The 22,450-nt window shown below is 37.4% G+C and overlaps 1 protein-coding gene across 1 annotated transcript in view; it reads left to right on the top strand.

Moving 5' to 3' along the window:
• Positions 1 to 22,450, top strand: part of stk10 (serine/threonine kinase 10) — a 64,269-nt gene that overhangs the window by 28,415 nt on the left and 13,404 nt on the right. Inside the window, exons 3-11 of the mRNA XM_079847000.1 lie at positions 912 to 960; positions 1,703 to 1,852; positions 4,172 to 4,244; positions 5,214 to 5,408; positions 5,604 to 5,685; positions 10,548 to 10,682; positions 12,522 to 13,166; positions 17,700 to 17,821; positions 20,060 to 20,183. Coding sequence (XP_079703126.1) covers positions 912 to 960; positions 1,703 to 1,852; positions 4,172 to 4,244; positions 5,214 to 5,408; positions 5,604 to 5,685; positions 10,548 to 10,682; positions 12,522 to 13,166; positions 17,700 to 17,821; positions 20,060 to 20,183 — 1,575 coding nt within the window. The remainder of the gene's footprint in view (positions 1 to 911; positions 961 to 1,702; positions 1,853 to 4,171; positions 4,245 to 5,213; positions 5,409 to 5,603; positions 5,686 to 10,547; positions 10,683 to 12,521; positions 13,167 to 17,699; positions 17,822 to 20,059; positions 20,184 to 22,450) is intronic.

Here is a 22,450-nt window from a genome sequence, read left to right as displayed (position 1 = left end):
TTTGCAACGCTTTAAGCCCCGCCCACAGTGAAAACCCATTGGTCCAAAAAAACCCATTTCTTGTCTGGTTAAGACACAATGTAAATATTTATCTTTCATAAACTGTTTAAACAGTTTAACCTTTGTGCCAACTATATTTTACCCGGATCGTCATAATCTCAGGACAATGTTTGCATATCCGATCAGTCAGTTATTCAGACCAGAATAATTTAAAAACCATGATCAGCATTTATTTGCATTATTTATTATTATATTATATATTATATTCATTCAGAAACTATAAAATATTAAAGTTGGCATTAAACGTTGTTTAATGTTTAAACATGTAAACGATGTTGCGATAGTCTTTTCTTCCATATTGTGACGTATATCCGAGTGAAACGGCTTCTCAAACTAGAAAAAATGTAGGAGTCCCTTGCAACACTAAACCCGTCATCAGAGAAATATAAATACTGCCAAATTAGAATTGAAGTCCATTCCTGAGAACTTTACTATGACTGTTCCAGATAATCTTGAATAACCTGGATCATTGTTCTGTGATCTGAATGACTGAGAACGTCCCGTGTTCTCGTATACACTAACGCCACCTTTTCCTGTTTACGTGAAATTAGTCTTTGTCAACTCCAATGAGATGATCTGTCTGAAATTGCACAAAAGCTTGGTCACACTTTATTTTAAGGTGTCCGTGTTACAGTGTAATGATACATTTAAGTACTGAGTAATAATAGTTAACTACATGTACTATAGGGTTAGGGTGTGTTTTGTGCTTAGTTGCATGTAATTATGCAAAATTTATAGTTATTACAATAGTAGCATGTACCATGCGTAACAAGGACACTGTGAAATAAAGTGTGACTGGAATCTCTCTCCGGCACAGAACCATGTTAAGCTGAACCTCATTTCCCCCACAGATAATGATCGAGTTTTGCCCCGGGGGTGCGGTCGATGCCACCATGTTAGGTAAGACTGCAGTATATCTGCTAATGTTCTTGTTTTTATAAAAGATCCCTGCAGCTTCTTCCTCTTGATGCTCTGTGATGCTCATGGGTGAGTAGGTAAACGCCTTTACCCTGACGTTTAAACAGGATATTGCATTATTTTGGGTGTTTTATGAACGAGCCAGTCAAGGTCACTCAGAGTTCATTGCCTTTGGTTGCACCGCTTTGCCTCTTGAATCAGAGTTTTGTAGATAATGAAGAGGTCACGCTGTAGAACTAGATGTGCATGTGTGTGTATTTAGAGGATTAGTTCACTTCAAAATGATTGCCATCATTTGTCATCATTTACTCACCCTCAAGATGTTCCCCATTGACTTCCATAGTATGTTTTTCCTACTATGGAAGTCAATGGGGTCCATCAACTGTGTCAGGTTACGGACATTCTTCAAAATATCTTCTTTTGTGTTCAAAGAAAGAGAGAAATTCTTATAGGTTTAAAACAAATGGAGGGTGAGTAAATGATGACAGCATTTTCATTTTGAAGTGAACTATTCCTTTAACATTGATAGAATTTTCATTACTACCCTTTAAAATACCCTTTAATATATTAATTATATTAATAATATTGTATATTATTATATTAATATATCATATATTCTATATCACATATCATATATCAGTCATATCATATCATATCAAATCAAATTTCTGTTTTTCGATTTTTGGACATTATGAGATTCACTGTGGTGTTTGTGTGTGTCTAGAGTTGGACAGGGGTCTTGAAGAGCCTCAGATCCGGGTGATCTGTAAGCAGATGTTGGAGGCTCTTCAGTATCTCCACAGCATGAAGATCATCCACAGAGACCTGAAGGCGGGAAACATCCTCCTCACGCTGGATGGAGACATCAAGCTAGGTGTGTGTATCAACAGATCGCTCACACTGATGATCTGACTTCAGTCAGGTGCAGGTTAAAGTCAGCATGAAACAGAAGTTGCGATAGTCTTTTTTTTTTTTTTTTTGTGATGGGCATCCGAGTGAAACAGTCAAATGATTGGATTGTCCCGCCCTCACGCCAGTAAACACGTCATCAGAGAAGAGGTATTAATGCAAGAGAGATGGGAAGTTATTTTGGAGGAAGGTTTCATACCGGCTGTTATCATACAAAAATCTCACTGGATTATTACAATTAATGGCAAAAGGAATGTTTGGAAATCTAAACTGATATTTCCTGCTGACACACTACAGCGAAAGATATAAATAACTGGCTTAAAACCATTTTTTTGGGGGGTGAAAATACTAACGTGCCTGAGACTTTAGCACATTACTGTGTGTGTGTGTGTGTGTGTATGTATGCATATACATGCATATACATATATATATACATATACATACATATACATACACACACAGGTGAAACTAGAAAAATTTGAATATCGTGCAAAAGTGTATGTATTTCAGTAATTCAACCTAAAAGGTGAAACTAATATATTATATAGACTCATTACATGCAAAATGAGATATTTCAAGCCTTTATGTGTTATAATTTTAATGATTATGGCTTACAGCTTTATATGAAAACCCCAAATTCTAAATACAATTTTCATCAGCTGTAAGCCCTAATCATCAAAATTATAACAAATAAAGGCTTGAAATATCTCATTTTGCATGTAATGAGTCTATATAATATATTAGTTTCACCTTTTAAGTTGAATTACTGAAATACATGAACTTTTGCACAATATTTTAATTTTTCGAGTTTCACCTGTGTGTGTGTATATATATACATATATATTACTGCTGCCTATTTATAACAGTATTTGCATCAGGTGTGCAGCTGTAATGCCTTTAAATGTTGTCTAGATAGGCAGCTCACTAGGTTTTGTAACGGAGCTGAAGTGTGACCTTTGGTTGAGCGTAGTGTTTTGTGTCTGTGCTATAAGATCTCTTACTAATTCTTATGACCTCTCTCACACTTTCTCTCTCTCTCTCTCACACACACACGCGCGCACACACACACACACACACACACACACACACACACACACACACACACACACACACACACACACACACACACACACACACACACACACACACACACACACACTGTATTGCAGGTTACAACAGGTTGTGTTGTAAAGCGCCACAGTTTGCCAAGAGCTGACTTATAATATTTCATTACACTTCTCTACTCGAGTCTCATTGGATTTAGTAATTCAATGAGAGAATCATTTTGTAACCTTCGAATGTGGCTTCATTGTGTGTTGATTAATGGCGCCCCAGAATGCCAGGCCAAGACTCCCTGGCCTTTATCACTTCCTGTGAGAGAAACTTTAAACAGGCTCGCTTCAGATGCTGGTCCTCCAAACATCCTTCACACATTTCTGGGGATTCGCCTGTAATAGCCGACTCACAAACCTATATACAATCTATGCGTTTGCTATCCAGTCAATTAAGAATATCAAAAAATACAGTAAACAATTATTATTACTATTTGAAATGGCACAATAATAAAAATATAATATATGTATTATTTTATAAATGTTATGATAATAAAATATGTAAATATATTCTACTATTAATAACAATAACTTACATTTTTATTAATAAAATGCATTTAATTGAATACATGTGACTGTAAAACATGTATAATGCTACACAACATTTTTATTCCATTTAAATGCTGTCCTTTTTATTTATTTATCAAAGAATCAGTTTCCATAAAAGTATTAAGCAGCACAACTTTTTTCAATATTGATGATAATCATAAATGTTTATTGAGCATCAAATCATCATATAAGAGTGATTTCTGAAGGATCATGTGACACTGAAGACTGGAGTAATGATTACAGGAATACATTACAGCTTACAATATATTCAGATAGAAAACAGTTGTTTTAAACTGTAATAATATTTCACAATATTACTGTTTTATTGTATTTTTGATTAAATAAATGCAGTCTTGGTGAGCATAAGAGACTGATCCCAAACTTTTGAATGCTAGACTGTAAGAATATCCATCCTAGGACTTGATCTATAATACAATAATTATAATTATACAATAATTCAGTCCTCATTTGACGTTATTTGTAGAGAAAAGCCTTTTATGTAACATGTGCCCTCTGTACAGATGACTTCAACACTCGATTTAGGGGTTTGGAGGTTGTAATATGACAATTTTGAAACTGGGACACATCCTCATGTAATTCAACATCTCTGACTTTTGTTACAGCGGATTTTGGAGTTTCTGCAAAAAACACCAAAACTCTTCAAAGGCGAGACTCTTTTATTGGGACTCCATATTGGTAAGTGCTACAAATTCACTGTTTAATCATCAAAACATTAATGTTCAGGCGGATATCTTTGGTTGAGGACGTTTCAGTGCATCACTACAAAATATGAAACATAATTAGAATGAATGATTACAGGTTTTGTGAGTTTCCCCATAAAGGTAATAGAAATATGCTGATAGATAAGTCTTGTCATATCCCACAGGATTTAAAGCAATCATTAACTAGTGTCCAGCTTGAAAGTCCTGATATGAAGTATCTGTCCTACCTTTGTCCTTTCTCTGAGTACACACACACACACACACACACACACACAGGAGTGTTGATATTAACGTCTCCTTATCTGACTCATCAACAGTCTATAGCAGTTTTATTAGTGGCTTGTAGTAAATTCTTTTAGTTGCTGGCTAAATATCTGCAGACATGTTTTCATACTCCATAATGCACAGTAGTAAACATTTGAAGTGGATCAAAACCTTTCATCAAAGTTATACAGGTGAAACTCGAAAAATTAGAATATTGTGCAAAAGTTAATGTATTTCGGTAATTCAACTTTAAAAGGTGAAACTAATATATTATATAGACTCATTACATGCAAAGTGAGATATGTCAAGGCTTTATTTGTTATAATTTTGATTATTATGGCTTACAGCTGATTTTGAATTTGGGGTTTTCATAAGCTGTAAGCCATAATCATAAAAATTATAACAAATAAAGGCTTGAAATATCTCACTTTGCATGTAATGAGTCTATATAATATATTAGTTTCACCTGTTCACGTTGAATTACTGAAATTATCTTTTGCACGATATTCTAATTTTTCGAGTTTCACCTGTACATGAATTTTGAACAATACCCGTTCTTGTCTTAGGACAACTGTGATGAACCTTTTTTGATCCACTTCAAACGTTGACTACTGACTTTGAAAGCTTTCGCGATGATCTAACTGGAATATTCCTGTCCTGATATTTCCTGTGTGTTCAGGATGGCTCCAGAGGTTGTGATGTGTGAGACCATGAAGGACGCTCCATACGACTATAAAGCGGACATCTGGTCACTGGGCATCACCCTGATAGAGCTGGCTCAGATAGAGCCCCCCCACCATGAGCTGAACCCCATGAGGGTCCTGCTAAAAATTGCCAAGTCTGAGCCGCCCACCCTGGATCAGCCCTCCAAGTGGTGAGCCACAAAACCCCCGGCATGGGAGATTCCTGTTCTCTGAGCATAGCTGTGGCTTTTTAGTTAGATTTATAGCTTTTGACATTTCTAGAATATGGCCATTGAATGTTATTTTATCACTGTATCTCCATTACACATTAAGAGATTGTACTATACCCCTCTTGGGCGAATGTTTAAGGGTTTTGTGTATTTTAGGTCAATGGAATTTAGCGATTTCCTGAAAAAAGCTTTGGACAGAAACCCTGAGACGAGGCCGACGGCTGCTCAGCTTCTAGAAGTAAGGAGTTTCACACACACTTTTGTCCAGATAAGTTATATTATCTCTCTCTGCTGCAGTCACTCAAAATTTAACGTAAAGGCATTTTAAGACGGGATGTGCAAACCACAGCAGAACGTCTTATCAAGGCAGTTCTTGCTTCCTGAATGCTCTGGGTCAAGGGAATTACTGCAATTTGCACTCTTCCTTTTGGGTATTTCTTCACCTCCACCCTATTGGAAAAGAGGAACTGAACAATTAAGGAGTTTACGAAATGAACAACATGTACAGTAGATGTGCTGAAGAAGCAGTAGATAATCCTGAACTTGCTTAAAAAAATGAACACTCGCTTTGACTTTGGCGAAATGGACTTTAGTGACACTTGCTAGTTATTTAATTAGAAACTGCCACACAATAGTTGACATCAAATTGTAAGACCGATGAACTGACCATAGATAATGTAAGTGATACAAGCGATTCGAGTCATGTCACAACTCGCACATCATCGAAATGCTTTTTCCTCTACTTTACTTTCAAATATGTCATTACATGTTCTTATAGTAACACTTTAGTGAACAAATATTCTAGTTGCTTATTAGCATGCGATTACTAGCATATTGGCTGGTTATTAGTTCTTATAAAGCACATATTAATGCCTTTATTCTGCATTGCCATATTCTACATCCCTTAATCCTACCCAATACCTAAACAACTACCTTACTAACTATCACTAAGCAAAAATTAGGAGTTTATTGAGGGAAAACTCCTAGTTAACAGTGAATATGTTTTCTCTAATAATCTAAAGTGTCACTTTACGTTGCATCACGATGAGATGTGAACAATGCTGCATCGATTTATAAAAACAACTTTTTGATTTTTAAAATATGTAATTGAATATGCCTGTCATACATATTAATGTAGTGTTTATTGTAAATAAAGTACTCCAATTATACAGTAGTCAACATTTGAAATGGATCAAAACCTTTCATCAAAGTTATACATGAACTTAGGACAACTTTTGATGAACTTCAACTTCTTGATCCACTTCAAATGTTGACTACTGTATATAAATACAAAGTTGCATATGTCCATCAGAAGCGAAGCACTTGCGTCTGATGTTCGTAGATAATGCACCTACACATTCTTGAAAGCAGAACATGCATGAATGAGAGAATAAAGTGTGGGACGTGTTTGATGTTAAAGCGGTTATTAAGTGTTTCCTCGCACTGACTGACACACACCTGAAGCGCTGCACAGAAAGACAACACGTGATCCTGAGTTCAGCTCTCTTTAGCGGCTTATTGCGCTTGAACAGTCAGATGTACACAATATCACTTCACAATATCTGTCTGGACGAGTATTCACATAAACATAGTCGGTTATGTCGTAAGTGAACGCAAACAGTTGGGGGAAAATGATGTGTAACATTATATTAGATCCGTGCATTAGGTCTATATAATAATATATAACATAATAAGCCTGTTGCTGTGATGTCTGTCATTAATAGCTAAGTTTCCATCCACTTGTTAATCGAATTATCTGAAGTTCGGTAAAAAAACTCATGCGAATAAAGCTGGTGAAAGTGTGTTTCCATCCAATGGCTTTAAAGCGAATAAAAACCTGTGCGTAATGACGTCACATGCTGTTTTGCGATCAAATTGGTATGTCGAATTGATTTGAGACATTTTAAGGTGTTTCCATTCATTTTCGCACTGAATCGCGCAACATTCAAGCAAACATTTGCGAACAAAGTTTTGCTAGACAAAATGGATCGCGCCATATAACGTTTCCATCAGCGTTTATCGCATAAGCCGTATATCGATCAAGATAAAATCCGATGAGACCGAACGTATTTCATTTGAGTTGATATTCATGAAATTCAATCGAATTTTACTGTTTCGATAAGGCATTTTTCATTCGATATCACTTAATTCGGATAAAAACGTGTGGATGGAAACATATCTAATGTTAATCAAACAACACGCATCACGCACTGCTCTTGACTCAATAACTTTTGTAGCTTTAATAATAATTAATAAACTAAAGACAATGCAGTGATTATTTAATATTTAATTTCTGTACGATTTCTTACTTGAATGCTTCTGTTAAGTAGATGCAAAGTGAAAAAAGTAAAACGTTGTTAGTTTTATTTGTTTCTTGTCTTTTTATTTGTTCTACTACTTGATATTTGCATCTTTGTTCTTATTTTTAATAACAAAGTTAAAATGACAAAAATTAACTATATATTGCGATTATTAATAAGGTAATTATTATTAATAAAAGAATTGGAGGAAAAGATGCATCGAGAACTGTTTTATAATCAAATCGTTACCGAATCGTAATCGAATCGAATCGAATCGTGAGGCAAGTGAAGATTCGATATTGGCAAGTGGTAAAACGTAATTTTTGGACATCTGAAGATAAAGTAACTTCACTCTCCTGTTCTGATGTCACTCTCGCTTCTGGGTGTTTCATATTACACCTTAATTTAATGCTCTGCTGCATACAAAGCAACCTGAAAGACAGGTGGTTGATGAAGGTGATATGCAGTACATGCTATCCTGTCAAGAGTTGTATGCTGAGTTCATATATCACTGTTTTATCCTGAGTGGTGAACATTACTGCAAAGTCAGAAGTCTTTATAGGCTGATCTGTAGTTTATATTGATCATCGAAACCAAGGTGGAGGTCAAGAAACCTTAAAATACCTAAAATAGAAACTTTGTCATGTTCATTTTTGGCTATCATATGTATGCTCAGACACAAAGGCTTCTTTTATACGGTCTCTGCAGGTTCTCAAAAATCTTAAAACGTCTTAAATTCAGTTTGATTCATTTAAGGCCATAAAACGTTTTTATTGTATAAGCAAAATCCATTTATTGACCCTCAGATTCGTATGTATTGATAGTAAATATATTTATATATTAAATGAAACTTAAAACTTGGAGCTACCCTGTTTTGCAGTTGCTCATTGTTTAGAAGAATGTCTGAGATCCATGATTTATTTTGAGATTGTATGGGTTTGTTCTGGACACACAGTATTCATTTTCTTAAGAAAGGTCTTATAGTCTTTGATTTTATTTTAAAAACGTCCTGTTTCATAGGCGGTTTTTAAATATTATATGCAATTATATTATACATTTTTCCTGGGAATCAATTCCCTTGACCTTGCCGTTGCATGTAGTGTTCCCGTATCTAAGCTGGTAAAACACACACTATCCAAGCTACAGTGGTCTACTATGAACTATGAATTGGGATGCTCTATTTCTGACCTCTCGTACAGTTTCGGATGTATGGTGTGTGAATCGTGCTGCAGTGTTTCTTCATTAGCTGTAGTTGGGGTTTTCCTTCGGTCATCGGTGAGAGTAATTGATACTGCTGGCTGTATGTTTTTAACGCTTGACTCCCCCTCACATGCGCTCGACAGCTGGGACACTTCAATTAAACAAGGTGCAACTCAGCTGAATAATAGATGAGAGCAGCGTTCCTCTTCATACACTGATGATTTCACAGTTCAGCTCAAGTCCTCCGCATCTAACTCCGCTGATATACTAATTAATCCCCAGATCAACTTTTTATTTTTTTTAATTAACTGGCACTTTTGCTAATTGCAAGTGTATTTCAAGTAAAATAACATGCTTACAAAAGTTCCGAGAAGTCAAAAACTGGCATTTCGGTCCAAACCACAAATATTTGACTAAATTTAATAAATAAGTAAGGGATAATTAATGCATGACGCAGTTAATGCACAGCTAGCCATGAATTATACTGCTTATACCATGGTCATTTGCCAGCATTATGTTTGCAGAGTTACATTTGACTGGAAGGGTTAAAATTATGGTTATTTTCATCAGCTACGTCTCGTTAGATTTAGCATTCTGCCCGCTTTAAATCAGACACAGAGGTAAAGTAAGGTTACATTGATTTGATTGATATTGAATTATAACATTTATTTGAATGAATTAACCAATTGAGAGAGAGAAAGAGAAAGATGTGCGTGTGAATTACCTGAATCTGTGCAGCATCTCTGCTAGCAACGAAGCTGTGAGTTGAATTGCTTCAAAAACAGCGACGTTACAACCTCTTTGTTGAGTAAAGTAGTGTTAAAGTTAATTTATTAATAAAAGTCAAAGCTCCCGTTTCTGTGTGAGCGAGTGACGTGTGTGTGTGTGCTTCAATGAAAGCAGCGCAACAGTGATTAAACTGAATGGAAGTTTTATTGCACACCTTCCAGCCAATCAGAATCCAGTATTCAGAAAGGCCATGGTATAATTAATAATAAATAAGACAATAATTCAATCAAAAATGTCAATTGAAAATAATTCTATATTTAAAATAACAACACTTATTAACAAATATGAAACATTTGTTTAACTGCATGTCATGTAACATGAACCAACATCAGAGAACCGTGAACATGCAAATGTGTTAAACTATAAAATATTAACTTAAAATCTCAGGGGTACTTCACATAAATACTTTAGTTCAGAGAGGTTTGGCTGACAAAAGAGTTTTCTGAACTACAAATTAGAGTGTGATAATTATTGACCAAACCAATTAAAGTTAGCTGAATCGAACAGAATGGCCACAATTCAGATATAAATAAATGCTCTATCATTTTAGTTTGATTGTGGTTCTTTACTGCTACTTTGATTCAGTTTGACGCCAACCACGACAGTGTGATACACATTTTAATGATGCTTCGAAAGATACGTATCTGAAACGAATTAATCACAATTTCCATTCTCAGGCTCATATTATTTAACGTGCATGTTTCTTAAGGTGACGTGTGCATGGTATTGCAATGCACAGTTGAATAATTTTGGAGTTTGTGCCGTTACGAAGAACTCTGTATAATCTTTCCACGTGTGTTCTGCGTTTCAGCATCCTTTCGCGAGTTCAGTGAAGACCAACCGTCCATTGAGAGAGCTGGTGGCAGAGGCCAAAGCTGAGGTGATGGAGGAGATCGAGGACAATCATGAAGACGGAGAAGAAGACGACCCTGCTGATGTCACACCTGTAGGGGTCTTGACATTTCTCACTTACTGCACACCTTCCAAATGTCTCTGTATCATAAATCTCCCAGTTCACTCTGTGCTGATAGAGAGTAAAAATAATGCACTGCTAATGGAAAAGAGCTCAGGGCGTAAAGAGAGACACATTTGTTTAGTGCTTTGACAACTGTAATTGTTATTGCATGGAAAGTTTATTCTACGCTTCAATGCAGGTGTACCTATGAAGGGCAAAAACACTGCGGTTCAGCACGACGTGCCAAGAACTCAATGAATTATGCAGAAATGTGCTCATTTAGGTTATGTAATATCCTCTTTATGTTGCTGCAGTGTGTGCAATATGTATTGTATACAGTTTGCAATTTTTTTATGCATAAAATACCTGGATATTATACTACATTTGCCAACATAAGCAGTATACAACAGAGCACAGAATGACGTATCCCACAATGCAGTGTTCCTCTTTACTTTGTTGAATTAATTACAGCCACGATTTTCAACTCTTAAATCCTTCATGACTCATTGTTTTTCAACAAAATTGAATTTAAGATGCAAAGTATCTGTTTTGATTTTAAACTTGCTGAATTTAACATGCAAAATATGGTCACGTGACCATTATCACTAATGTTTTAATGTTAAACAAATTTTGTATGTTTTCGAAAGTCTCTTCTGCTCACTAGGGCTGCATGTATTTGATTACAAATACAGTAAAAACAGTATTATTGTGAAATATTATTACAATTTAAAATGTATTCGATATTCTATTTGAGTATATTTTAAAATGTAATTTATTCCTGTGATCAAAGCTGAATTTTCAGCATCATTACTCCAGTCTTCAGTGTCACATGATCCTTCTAATATGATGATTTGCTGCTCAGGAATCATTTCTTCTTATTATTATTATTATCAATGTTGAAAAGAGTTTTTGCTGCTTAACATTTTTGTGGAATTGGTGATACTTTTTTCAGGATTCTTTGAGTAGTTTTTTAAAAGCATTTATGAAATAGAAATGTTTTGTAAAATTATAAAGGTCTTAACTGTCACTTTAGATCAATTTAATGCATCCTTGATGAATAAAAGTACTCATTTTTATTCTTTATATACTTTTTTAAATCTTACCACGAATGTTTGAATGGTATTAACAGCAAAAACTGTTTTCAACACTGATGATAATAATAAGAAATGAAACCCAGTAGTTTTCCGTTGCGAAAGCAGCCCGACTCTTGTCTCATGGGCACTGGGCGCCACAACACCTAATGTCACACTGTGACTGTGATGTCAATACTGCTTATGTATTTTGACTGGAACAGAACATGTGTCCCCCACCCAACTTTCACATTCGCGTCTCCATTTTAAGATCTATTCTAGGCTGTTGTGGTCAAATGGCACAATGGTACGAGCGTTCAAAAATAACTCTTAATACACTTCCTCTTCCGCTTCTCATCTGGCCTTCAACCATAAAAATGAAACAAAAGACACGCCATCCACATTTCTTAAGAGTTAAATAAAGCACAGGACAATTAGTCCCTCTTTTTAGTAAGGAAACTGTTATAAGTGTGAAGGCCTGCGGCTGTGTATGAGTTTACTGTCAGTCTCTGGCCTGCCAACAACTTTAGTGTCTTTATTATATGGCCATGTTAGTACAGGCATTGGAGACTTTCCTTTTTATAAAACCAGACATAGCATTGCTGGTTTACTCTGACCAAATAGTAAACCTGTGATGTTTGGCCTACATGTATAACAGATGGTGACAGTGGGACTGACAGAGTGGTTATTTTGAAGAAAGAAAAGATAATGATCAGGCTTTTGTGTTGCATAAGCCTCATTCTGTCTGTGTTCCTTCTAGGCTCCAGTCAAAGACCCGTCAGAAACCAGTGAGACCAGTTCATATGGTGACCATCCCCATGACACGCGTCACACTGAAACTCCAATGGTGATTGAGGAGGAGCTCAGGTCCACCGAAACCCCTTTGAAAGAGCAGGAGGACAATGTCAGCGACAGGTTTCCAGAGGAAGATCATGACAAACCCGAGAGCGAGGCGTCAGGGAAGGCCTCCTGCTCCGACTCCGGGATTGAGGATGGGAAAAGCACGCCCACCTCTGAGGAGGACACCAAAGCGGTCGAGAGCTCAGAACCAGAACTTCCTTCGCTGAGGACCGCTGAACCTTCAGAGTCACCGGAAACTTCCTCAGACACCGTGGAGAAGCCATCAGTGGGATCAGAGAAACCAGAGGAAGAAGCTCACAGTGGAGAAATGCCTAACCAGCAGCCATATCCCATGCTGGACCAAACTTATCCCAAACAGCCGGCCAATCGTGCGTCTGTGGTGAGCGACAGGTCCTCTTTGGCTGGTGAGGATCTGGAAAGTTTGCTTCCTCAGACAAACGGCAGATTATCAAATCGGTACTCTGCCAGTGAGAACATGGACATCAGCCTGAACCTGTCAGGTGATATGTCTGTCAACAAGGAAATGGGCACCATCTCTTTAAGGGTAAGTCTGTGTTTAAGGGTACGTTTACACGGCACCGATGTACTAATGTTTTTCCTTTGCATTTTTGAAAAGTTTCACGTGCAGAAAACGATCCCCGTTCACGCGGATCCACGAAGGCAATTAAAAGTAGTTGGCGGTGTCACTTTGACTGGGCTACGCTCTAATAGAGCGTAAAATACGCTTAAAAGAAACACTACGCTCTAATAGACTGAACACATAATACGCATTCACGTCACCGTTTTCACAAATTATTTTCTTATTATTATTTATCTGTATTTTCCTTTTTTGAAGTGATTCCGATCATATTTCAAGCAATTCAAAACCACCATGGTGAACAGTGCGCATCTGAAGTGTCTCAGATGAAGGAAATAATCCATTATTTATCGGCTTTAATATTTTCTTATCGGGCCAATGACGATCAAGTGTAGCGTCAGTTCTGGCAGGTCATGTTAGCTGATTCTCAGCTGATCCACGTCTACCTATAGGAATATGACGTCTATCACTGTATACATATATAAGTTCCTTCAGTATTATCAGCAGCTATCGCGTTTCTCAGGAGCGAATTACCCTCCTCCCTCCCCAGCTCCTCTCGTCAGTCAGGATTTGGCCTTCTGATTCCCCCTGAATCAGACAAAATTCTCGAATTATGTTGTACATTAAGATTAGGGCTGGGCGATATATCGCATGACATTGTTAGATGCATCTCATCAGTAAAGCCGGTTCCTTGATTAGTAGTAAATCGCCATCACCTGCTTTCAGATGGAGCGGCATTTACAACACAGAGCCGTAGTTCACTGACAAGCTGAGCCATATCGCATTAATTATCGCAGGCGATACGTCCGCGATAATTAATGCGATATGGCTCAGCTTGTGTTGTGTTGTAAATGCCGCTCCATCTAAAAGCAGGTGATGGCGATTTACTACTAATCAAGGAAGCGGCTTTACTGACGAGATGCGCCTAACAGTGACTACGTTTACATGCAGCCAATAACCCGTTCAAAACCGGGATATTAGCAATAACCCGGTCGCGCACGGCCATGTAAACACCGGCAAAAACCCGGATATGCTCATATCCCGGTTTTTAAAAACCCGGATATGATACCTGGGGTACCCCTTTTCTAACCCGAATATTTGGTCATGTAAACGCGTATCGGCATATCCCCATCAAAAGGAACATTGATTTGTGTTCTGCGCATGTTCTATTCGCAAGGAATCTTGGTCTTTTGAGTAGAGACGGCGCATACAAAAACCCGCGTGCCGTATACCGGAAGTAAACAAGAAGTAGAGGTAAACATGCCGAGACGCAGCACAGCAACACACTTTTGGAGCGAGGAGGAAAGCGCAAACAAAGGCGATCGCTATCTGCCCCGAACTATTCATTATCCGCGTGCTGCTGCTGTTGTTGTTGTCTTTGGATACATGAAGAAGAATCGGAAATGACGCATATTGCGTCTTAAGGTTGTCCGTACGTCCAGACGCTAACCGTGCGTCGCCGTTTACATCGGGATATTACCAATTGATTACAAGTTCCATGTATACAGGAGTAACTCTCTCTGCTCACGCATGTAAACGGGTTATTCCGAATGTTTCAGAAACTCGAATAGTGACCTTAACCCGACCATAACCCGGTTATTGGCTGCATGTAAACGTAGTCAATGTCATGCGATATATCGCCCAGCCCTAATTAATATCTGCAATACATTCATGTTGGTTCTGTCCTGTTTGCCCTAAGCGGGGTTATTGCTGCTCTTATTCATGCTAGGCTGCATGGATGCGGCGGGAGTTCTTGCCCAGAACAGAACCGCCAATCCAAACTGTATGCTAATGGTCAATCGTATTTTACGATAGCGGTCCTGACAGAAATAACATTAAAAATGATCATATCGGCCGATATATATATATATATATATATATATATATATATATATATATATATATATATACACACATCGATATTTGGCCCTAAACCAAAGCATAGAAACCCTCTGTAGAACTTGGTGACACTGCTCCTCCATGTTAGTCTGGAGAGCTGCATACAGCACTAATGACACTCTTGGTCTTTAACATACTTGCGTATGCGGTCCTCTGTGTACTGTCTCAGTGCCAGCTCCTCGGTTGGGCCACCGTAGAACAGAGCCCTGCTTATGAGAGCGAGTGGAACGTTCTTCGGGCGGGTCGACCGTCGTACACACAGAAGTACAGTGAAGGTACAGAGCTCAAACAGAGTCGAGCTTGTCTGCAGAATCCAAACCATCCCTCACCGCATCACGTCTGAGCTCTCTCTGTACTGCTGGATGGAGGGATGTGTGTGCTTCTACATATATCTAAGCCATGCATCTCAACCTTTAATGTATTTCCAAAGCCCCGTCAGGAAGGCTCAAGAAGCCCTTCACTGACACCAAACCAGAAATGTGTTGGACTTTGTTTAGCATTGTCATTAAAATGATTAAAATAGTCGTTATTACGAAGATTCCCTTTCAAAACTAAAAACTGCAATACTGTGGTGCCTTAGAAAGCAGATCTTAGAAATGAAGAAACGACTGATTTTAGAATTACAGGTTGCTTTCCGAAGTATCTTGGCCAAGCGACAGCCCTGCAATTTATTGACAACCCTACAATTTAAGCTGTAGTTTCTATTTTATAGGTTTAACTGGGCAAAATCTTGCAAAACAAAGGAAGTGTTACCAAGTATCCCTGAAGCCTGCTGAAGTAGTAAACATTTAATTTATTTGTATAGTGCTTTTGACAATACAAAAAGCAGATTTACAGAAAGTCATGTTAAAGTTTATAGTATTTTAACATGCTTTCTAATCGCATTCAGCAGATTAGCGCTAGATGATAGTGTACTTTCATTTTTGCAACAATACAAGCAAATAGACTGATATACTATATAGATGATACTGATCCATTCGAGTATACTGTACGCGGATGAATTTGGATTTATTATATAGCTCTCTGTTATAATATAGTTTATATTTTGCAACGATATAAACAATTGCACATTTGAGATTTGCTAGATAGTATATACGTGAGTTTACTGTATGTATGCAGGTAAAGTAGAGAATGAACTGTGTCCAACTTTTAATACATGGCCGATAATATAGTTTACATTTTGTCATGATAAAGATTTAGATTTAGATAAGTGATGGCTTTGCCATCACAGAAATAATTTACATTTTAACATATATTAATATCGAAAATGATTTTGAATTGTAATGATATTTCACAATATTAATGTATTTACTGTATTTTTGATCAATAGCAATGCTGTTAATTACAAAAGTCTCATCAAAAAGATACTATTTGAGCTGTAAAGATGTCTATATCATCTATGTATAGTAGATGAACATGTTTCAGCCCCATAGACTGTCATCATGAGTGTATCTGCAATCGACATTTCCGATTTTTCCATTTCTGGTGTTGAACCCGGAACATTACTTTAAATGAAGTCATTCATTTGTTGCATATTTCAAACTGCACGTCTGTGAAGCTCATGTCAGGTTTTCCATCCATTTCTCCCAAACGCTCTTTGTCTCTGCTCCATTCAGCATTGTGCATCAGTCACTGTGAGGATTGTTGGGTCGGCCGGCGCTGGCGTTCTGTTCTTTGTTTATGATTCCAGAGAACAGCTTCTTTTCTCATGTTTGCCGTTTTTCCAGTATGATTCAGAAGTTTAACCCTCTCTTGTCCTTTTAGTTTTGATGCTGCACGATCAAAATGGTTCAACAATTATTTTAGCAAATGTTCGTGCATGCACACTGCATAGTGGCTTTATCGCACCAAAACCACCATCACAGGATGGGTGAGATTTGCACACTTCGAACAGCCGGCTTTGACTCGCTACAGTCTCACTATCGAGTGCACGACATAAAATCGACAGAGGATGTCGTGGCCGACAGAGGATGTGACTGTTTGCTCAGCTGGGTTAAATAGACACAGGTCTTTGTGTTGTTTGCTGAAAAGTGACGGCATTTATATGACAAGATCCAATAAAATACGATTGCAACAGTGTCTAAATTAATTAATTTAATTCAATGGCGCTGAAACTACTTTATGTTAGTTAGTTTGTATTCCAACAAATTCTACCATTTTATTTAAATTATTAGAGTTTAAATAATATATTATTTATTAATGTTTCTCATTACAGTAATGACTAACTTAAATTTCCATAAAAAGCATGGCTCAATGGATAGGTTTTGTGAGATTCACCCTCATGATCTCTTGATCTGCCGCATGCGTTCATGAGCTGCTGACACTTCCTGTCAGAACTGGCTTTACAGGATAACAGCAAATCTCACTGCTTCCTGTTCACGCCCTCTGCCTCGGTTTCTCATTTCTTGTTTCTTTATCCACTCCACCCGTTCCTTATGCTTCTAGTTCTATCAGTCCTTGTTCCTTCATGTTGCATGTCTTCTTCTTTTTTAATCTCCCATCCACAGCTCCCTTAAATCACAGTTCACAGTTTCTGTTTCTTACTTTCTCTCATTTCCATTTATTTGTTTTAATAAATAATTTTCCATTTATTTGTTTTAGGACTCCAAGAAGACCCTCAAACGCACCCGTAAGTTCTTGGTTGATGGTGTCGAGGTGAGCGTCACCACCTCCAAAATCATCACTGATGATGAGAAGAAAGACGAGGAAATGAGGTTCCTCAGGCAAGTCCACGCCATCACTCGCTTTATTCAAGCTCTTTAAAAAAATTAGAACAATAAAATATTGTCATCAATTACTTATAAGACTTTCGTTCATCTTCGGGAACACAAATGAAGATATGATTAATGAAATCTGAGAGATTTCTTTCCCTCCATTGACCCCTCAATTGACTACTTTGGTGCTTCAAAAAAAAAAGTTCATAAAGAGATTGTAAAACTAATCCATATGAACTAAATCGATCTGTTTAATCTTCCGAAGACACAATCGCTTTATATGATGAACAGATTGAATTTAGGCTTTTATTCAAATATTGATCAGCGAGCATAAACAAAAGCTCAACCGTACTTGCTTGACACGCGAGAACAAACCTCATTTGTTCTTGCGGAAGCTCAAACGTGCTGTGTAATAAACCTCTTTTGTATTTAACCAGGAAGGTCCCGTTGCGATACAGGATCTCTTCTACCAGGGAGTCCTGGTCAAGATGGCCAACAAAAACAAAAATGACAAAGAAATGCATAAAACCACACAATAAACAGACACAAAACACCAACATCTAATAAACAATCCAAATCATATACAGCTAACTAAAACAATGACATTGTTCCATAAAAACAGACTTTAAAATATCTTAGAACAGATCAAGAAATGTTACAGATTCCATGTGTAGTAAACCCTAAAGCTCATTCCATGCATGCAGAGCAAAATTGGAAAAAGCAGATCTACCTAGCTTGCAGAAGCTCAAACGTGCTGCGTGACACGAGAATGAACCTCATTGGTTCTTGCCAAAGCTCAAACACGCTGCGTGACACGAGAATGAACCTCATTGGTTCTTGCCAAAGCTCAAACGTGCTGCGTGACACGAGAATGAACCTCATTGGTTCTTGCCGAAGCTCAAACATGATGCGTAACACGAGAATGAACCTCATTGGATGTGAATAAAAGTCAGAGTGGTAGTTATGTGTACTGTGAATGGAGAGACCGAAAGCGCTCAGATTTCATCAAAAAGATCTTCATTTGTATTTCAAAGATGAACAAAAGTCTTACAAGTTTGGAACAACATGAGGTTGAGTAAATGATGGCAGAATGATGAAATAACCTTTTAAGAGGAAAAAAGTTTTCTACTTGATCTTGCATCTCGGCTGAGTAAACAGACTATTTTAGGTCTCAGGTCCAAGACCTTGTCTTTCCCGAAAGGGACATTAATACACAAGGGGAACTTTGTGTACAGCCAGAGGAAGTGGACTGCTTTTAAAGGGCAAAACAAGAGCTCAAATCTCCCTTCAGCAGATCCATCATCTGAATCCTTGTGAACCTTTCAATCTAGCCGTTTCTCTTGAAGCACCTCAGCTGGTGGGAGTAGATTAAATAGCGAGTGTTTCCCACCACACACACACACACACTGCTCTCTGTCTGCACCTACAAACAATGCCACTTCTGCCATCTAGTGGTGTGATAGTGTCCTTGCGTGAAACACACAGAGCACTGCTTCACTTCAGTCTCACAACAAACATGTCCAGCTCATATTTTACCCCAAAATCAAAACACAAACTCAATCTTCTTAATAACAGACTTCATTTCCCTTAAGCAAAATGCAATGCGTTTATTTCTTTTGGTTTCGTGATGAAATATGACTTGGACATGTTTTTGACAGGCTTGAGATCTACCCCCACATAAAATATCTTTGTGGAACATTCCTCTGGTCTTTGGCTGTCAGTGAAGTCATGCAATGAATGAGGTGGGGGTGTCTTTCCCATGAGTCCTCTGTAGTGCTCTCTCTGTGGGTCGTGACTGTGGAAGAACAGACGATTGCTGCATTCTAGACATTCTTTGGTTGGCGAGATACTTCACATTTTCAGCTTAAAGGGATAGTCCACCCAAAAATGAAGATTGCGTCATCGTTTACTTATGTCGTTCCACTTCTTCTGCTGAACACAAAAAAAGTTGTTTTGAAGAATGTTGGTAACCAAATACAGTTGTCAACATTTGAAGTGGATCAAATCAAAGTTGTCCTAAGACAAGAACGGGTATTGTTCAAAATTCATGTATAACTTTGATGAAAGGTTTTGATCCACTTCAAATGTTGACTACTGTAGTTTTGCTGCCCATTGACTTCCATTCAGTGTTCAAAAAACAAAAACGAAAAAACAGCGAGATTTATAAATATCATCTTTTTTATATTAAGCAAGTCAAAAGATTCCTCAAATGTAAATGTGAATGTCTGCGTTGCTTGATCCACACAGGCGCCAGGAGCTTCGAGATCTCCGTCTTCTGCAGAAAGAGCAGCATCGAGCTCAGGCCGTGCTCAACATGAAGCTGAAGGATCAGCGGGAACTGATGCAGCGCAGATTCGACCAGGAGATGAATGTAAGAGTCACAGATCTCCAGCACAACACACTGCATGTTTGTAGTCGTGAAGACAGTCAAGCTCAGTTTAAAGACGTTATGAACGGGCTTTCCTATTAAGACAATGGGGTAAAAAATATAATATATATATATTAGGGGTGGAACGGTACACAGAAGTCACGGTTCGGTTCATACCTCGGTTCTGACATCACGGTTCGTTCGGTACGAGTTCGGTACAATGGAGGGAAAAGCAAAACAGAAATGCAGAAGGCTTGTGCATGTCTCAGGCTGAACCACCAAAGGAAAATAAATTACTTTAAGCCTTGTATTTTTTAAATAAGTTTGATTAATAAAGTAAAGGCATAGAACCAGTTTATTTGTAGTGCACTGACAATAGTTTTATATAATTAGTTTATTTATTAAATTAATAAAAAGACAAAAAGACCTTGAGATATGTTTGGTAATCGTACCTGAATGAATTGAAAATTAATTTGCTACATTTCAGATTAATATATTTGTTTTCCTTAACATTTTTATTAACAGTAACTTAAACACTTTGCAGTTTGAATGATGTCATTTATAAATAAAATGACAGAGTAAGTTTTTATGTTTCCACTGTTCGATCGCGCCCGCGCCTCACACACACACACACACACACACACACACACACACATTCCAGCATTGCAATCTTGACATCGCAGCCTGTTCATTATAGCCACAGAGCTTTAGAGCTAAGGCGGGGCTACAGATTAGGTGTCCCTAAAGAACCCGCGTATCTAACAGTAGTTCCGCATTACATTAATTAATTTGCTAGCAAGTTTTATTTATTTTTATACCGTGTATTCTCCGTGTAAATTTACTCACCGAACAGTGACGCCCGTACCGTTTCGGTTCAATACAAATACATGTACCATTCCACCCTTAATATATATATATATTAGGGCTGTCAAGCGATTAATCACGATTAATCGCATCCAAAATAAAAGTTTGTTTTTACATAATATATGTGTGTGTACGGTGTATAATTAATTTTCTATATATAAATACACACACATGCATGTATATATTTAAGAAATATTTGCATGTATATACTGTGTATATATATTTATATTATATATAAATATTTTATATATAAATAACACATTTTTCTTAAATATATATGCATGTGTGTGTATTTATATATAGAAAATAATTATACACCGTACACACACATATATTATGTAAAAACAAACTTTTATTTTGGATGCGATTAATCGTGATTAATCGCTTGACAGCCCTAATATATATATATATATATATATATATATATATATATATATATATATTACCAAACTTACCTTTGTTGATTAATCACAGTACATTAAGGGCCTGATTTACTAACAGTTTGCTCCAGCGCAAAGCTTCTTTTGGCACTAAAAAACTACTGTCAGGATTTACTAAAGACACGCAGTGAAAAATTTGTGCTGAAAAGTCGTAGACTTGCGGCTGATCTTACTGCATATGCATTTGCAGTGTTGGGCAGTAGCGTCGCTACAAGTAGTGATGTTACTAGCTTAACTACATTTCTCAATAGCGTGGTGGTAGTGTCGCTGTTTTCTGAATCAAATAGCTTCTCAGTAGCGCAGCTCTTTTGTTGATCAAGTAGCATTTGTAGGAGTTTCCCTTTTAGACACAATTTGTGTGAGGAGAGTATTTAAATGAATCACACATTTAAATGAAAGGTGATTTATTAAGGTTTGCACCATTATTTACAGCCCAAAAAAAGCTTGTCTTAAACCAGACGCTAATTTGCGCTTCTCTGTAGATTGCGTTGGTCATTATGGAAATGATCCGGCTCTGTCTGTGTTCTTTAATTTGTGAATTGTCAGTAAATCACGTGCAGAACTTTACACTCAGCGCTTTTATGGGATTTCGCAAATGTGCAAATGAAGCATTATCTAATGAATGATCTAATCTAGAGCATCTCTCTCGTACTGTTTGACGTGTCTGACTAGTTGTCCATTCAATGCTGGTTTTCCGAGAATGTGGTTGTGAGTCCTGGAAATGTACGGGTGTGAGATCAGTCACTCCCAGAAATGACTGAACCGTGTGTGACGTGAACGTAACCGTATTAAAGACTCAAACAGGACTGACAAGCATATTCTGCTGCTGTGTGAACGTGGCCGATCAAGAATGAGTTGTGTGGAAGAACTGAAGTGGCTTTCTGGCTCAGTCCAGGAGAAAACGGCTTGCTTTGAGGAAGCGGCCTTTAAAAATGTGTTCTGTGTTGAAATCCACTGATGCAAAAT

Source organism: Squalius cephalus, assembly GCF_949319135.1.
Source record: "Squalius cephalus genome assembly, chromosome: 17".
Classification (NCBI taxonomy): Eukaryota; Metazoa; Chordata; class Actinopteri; order Cypriniformes; family Leuciscidae; genus Squalius; species Squalius cephalus.
Note: the sequence above shows the minus strand (reverse complement) of the source record. Positions and strands in the feature narration are given on the sequence as shown.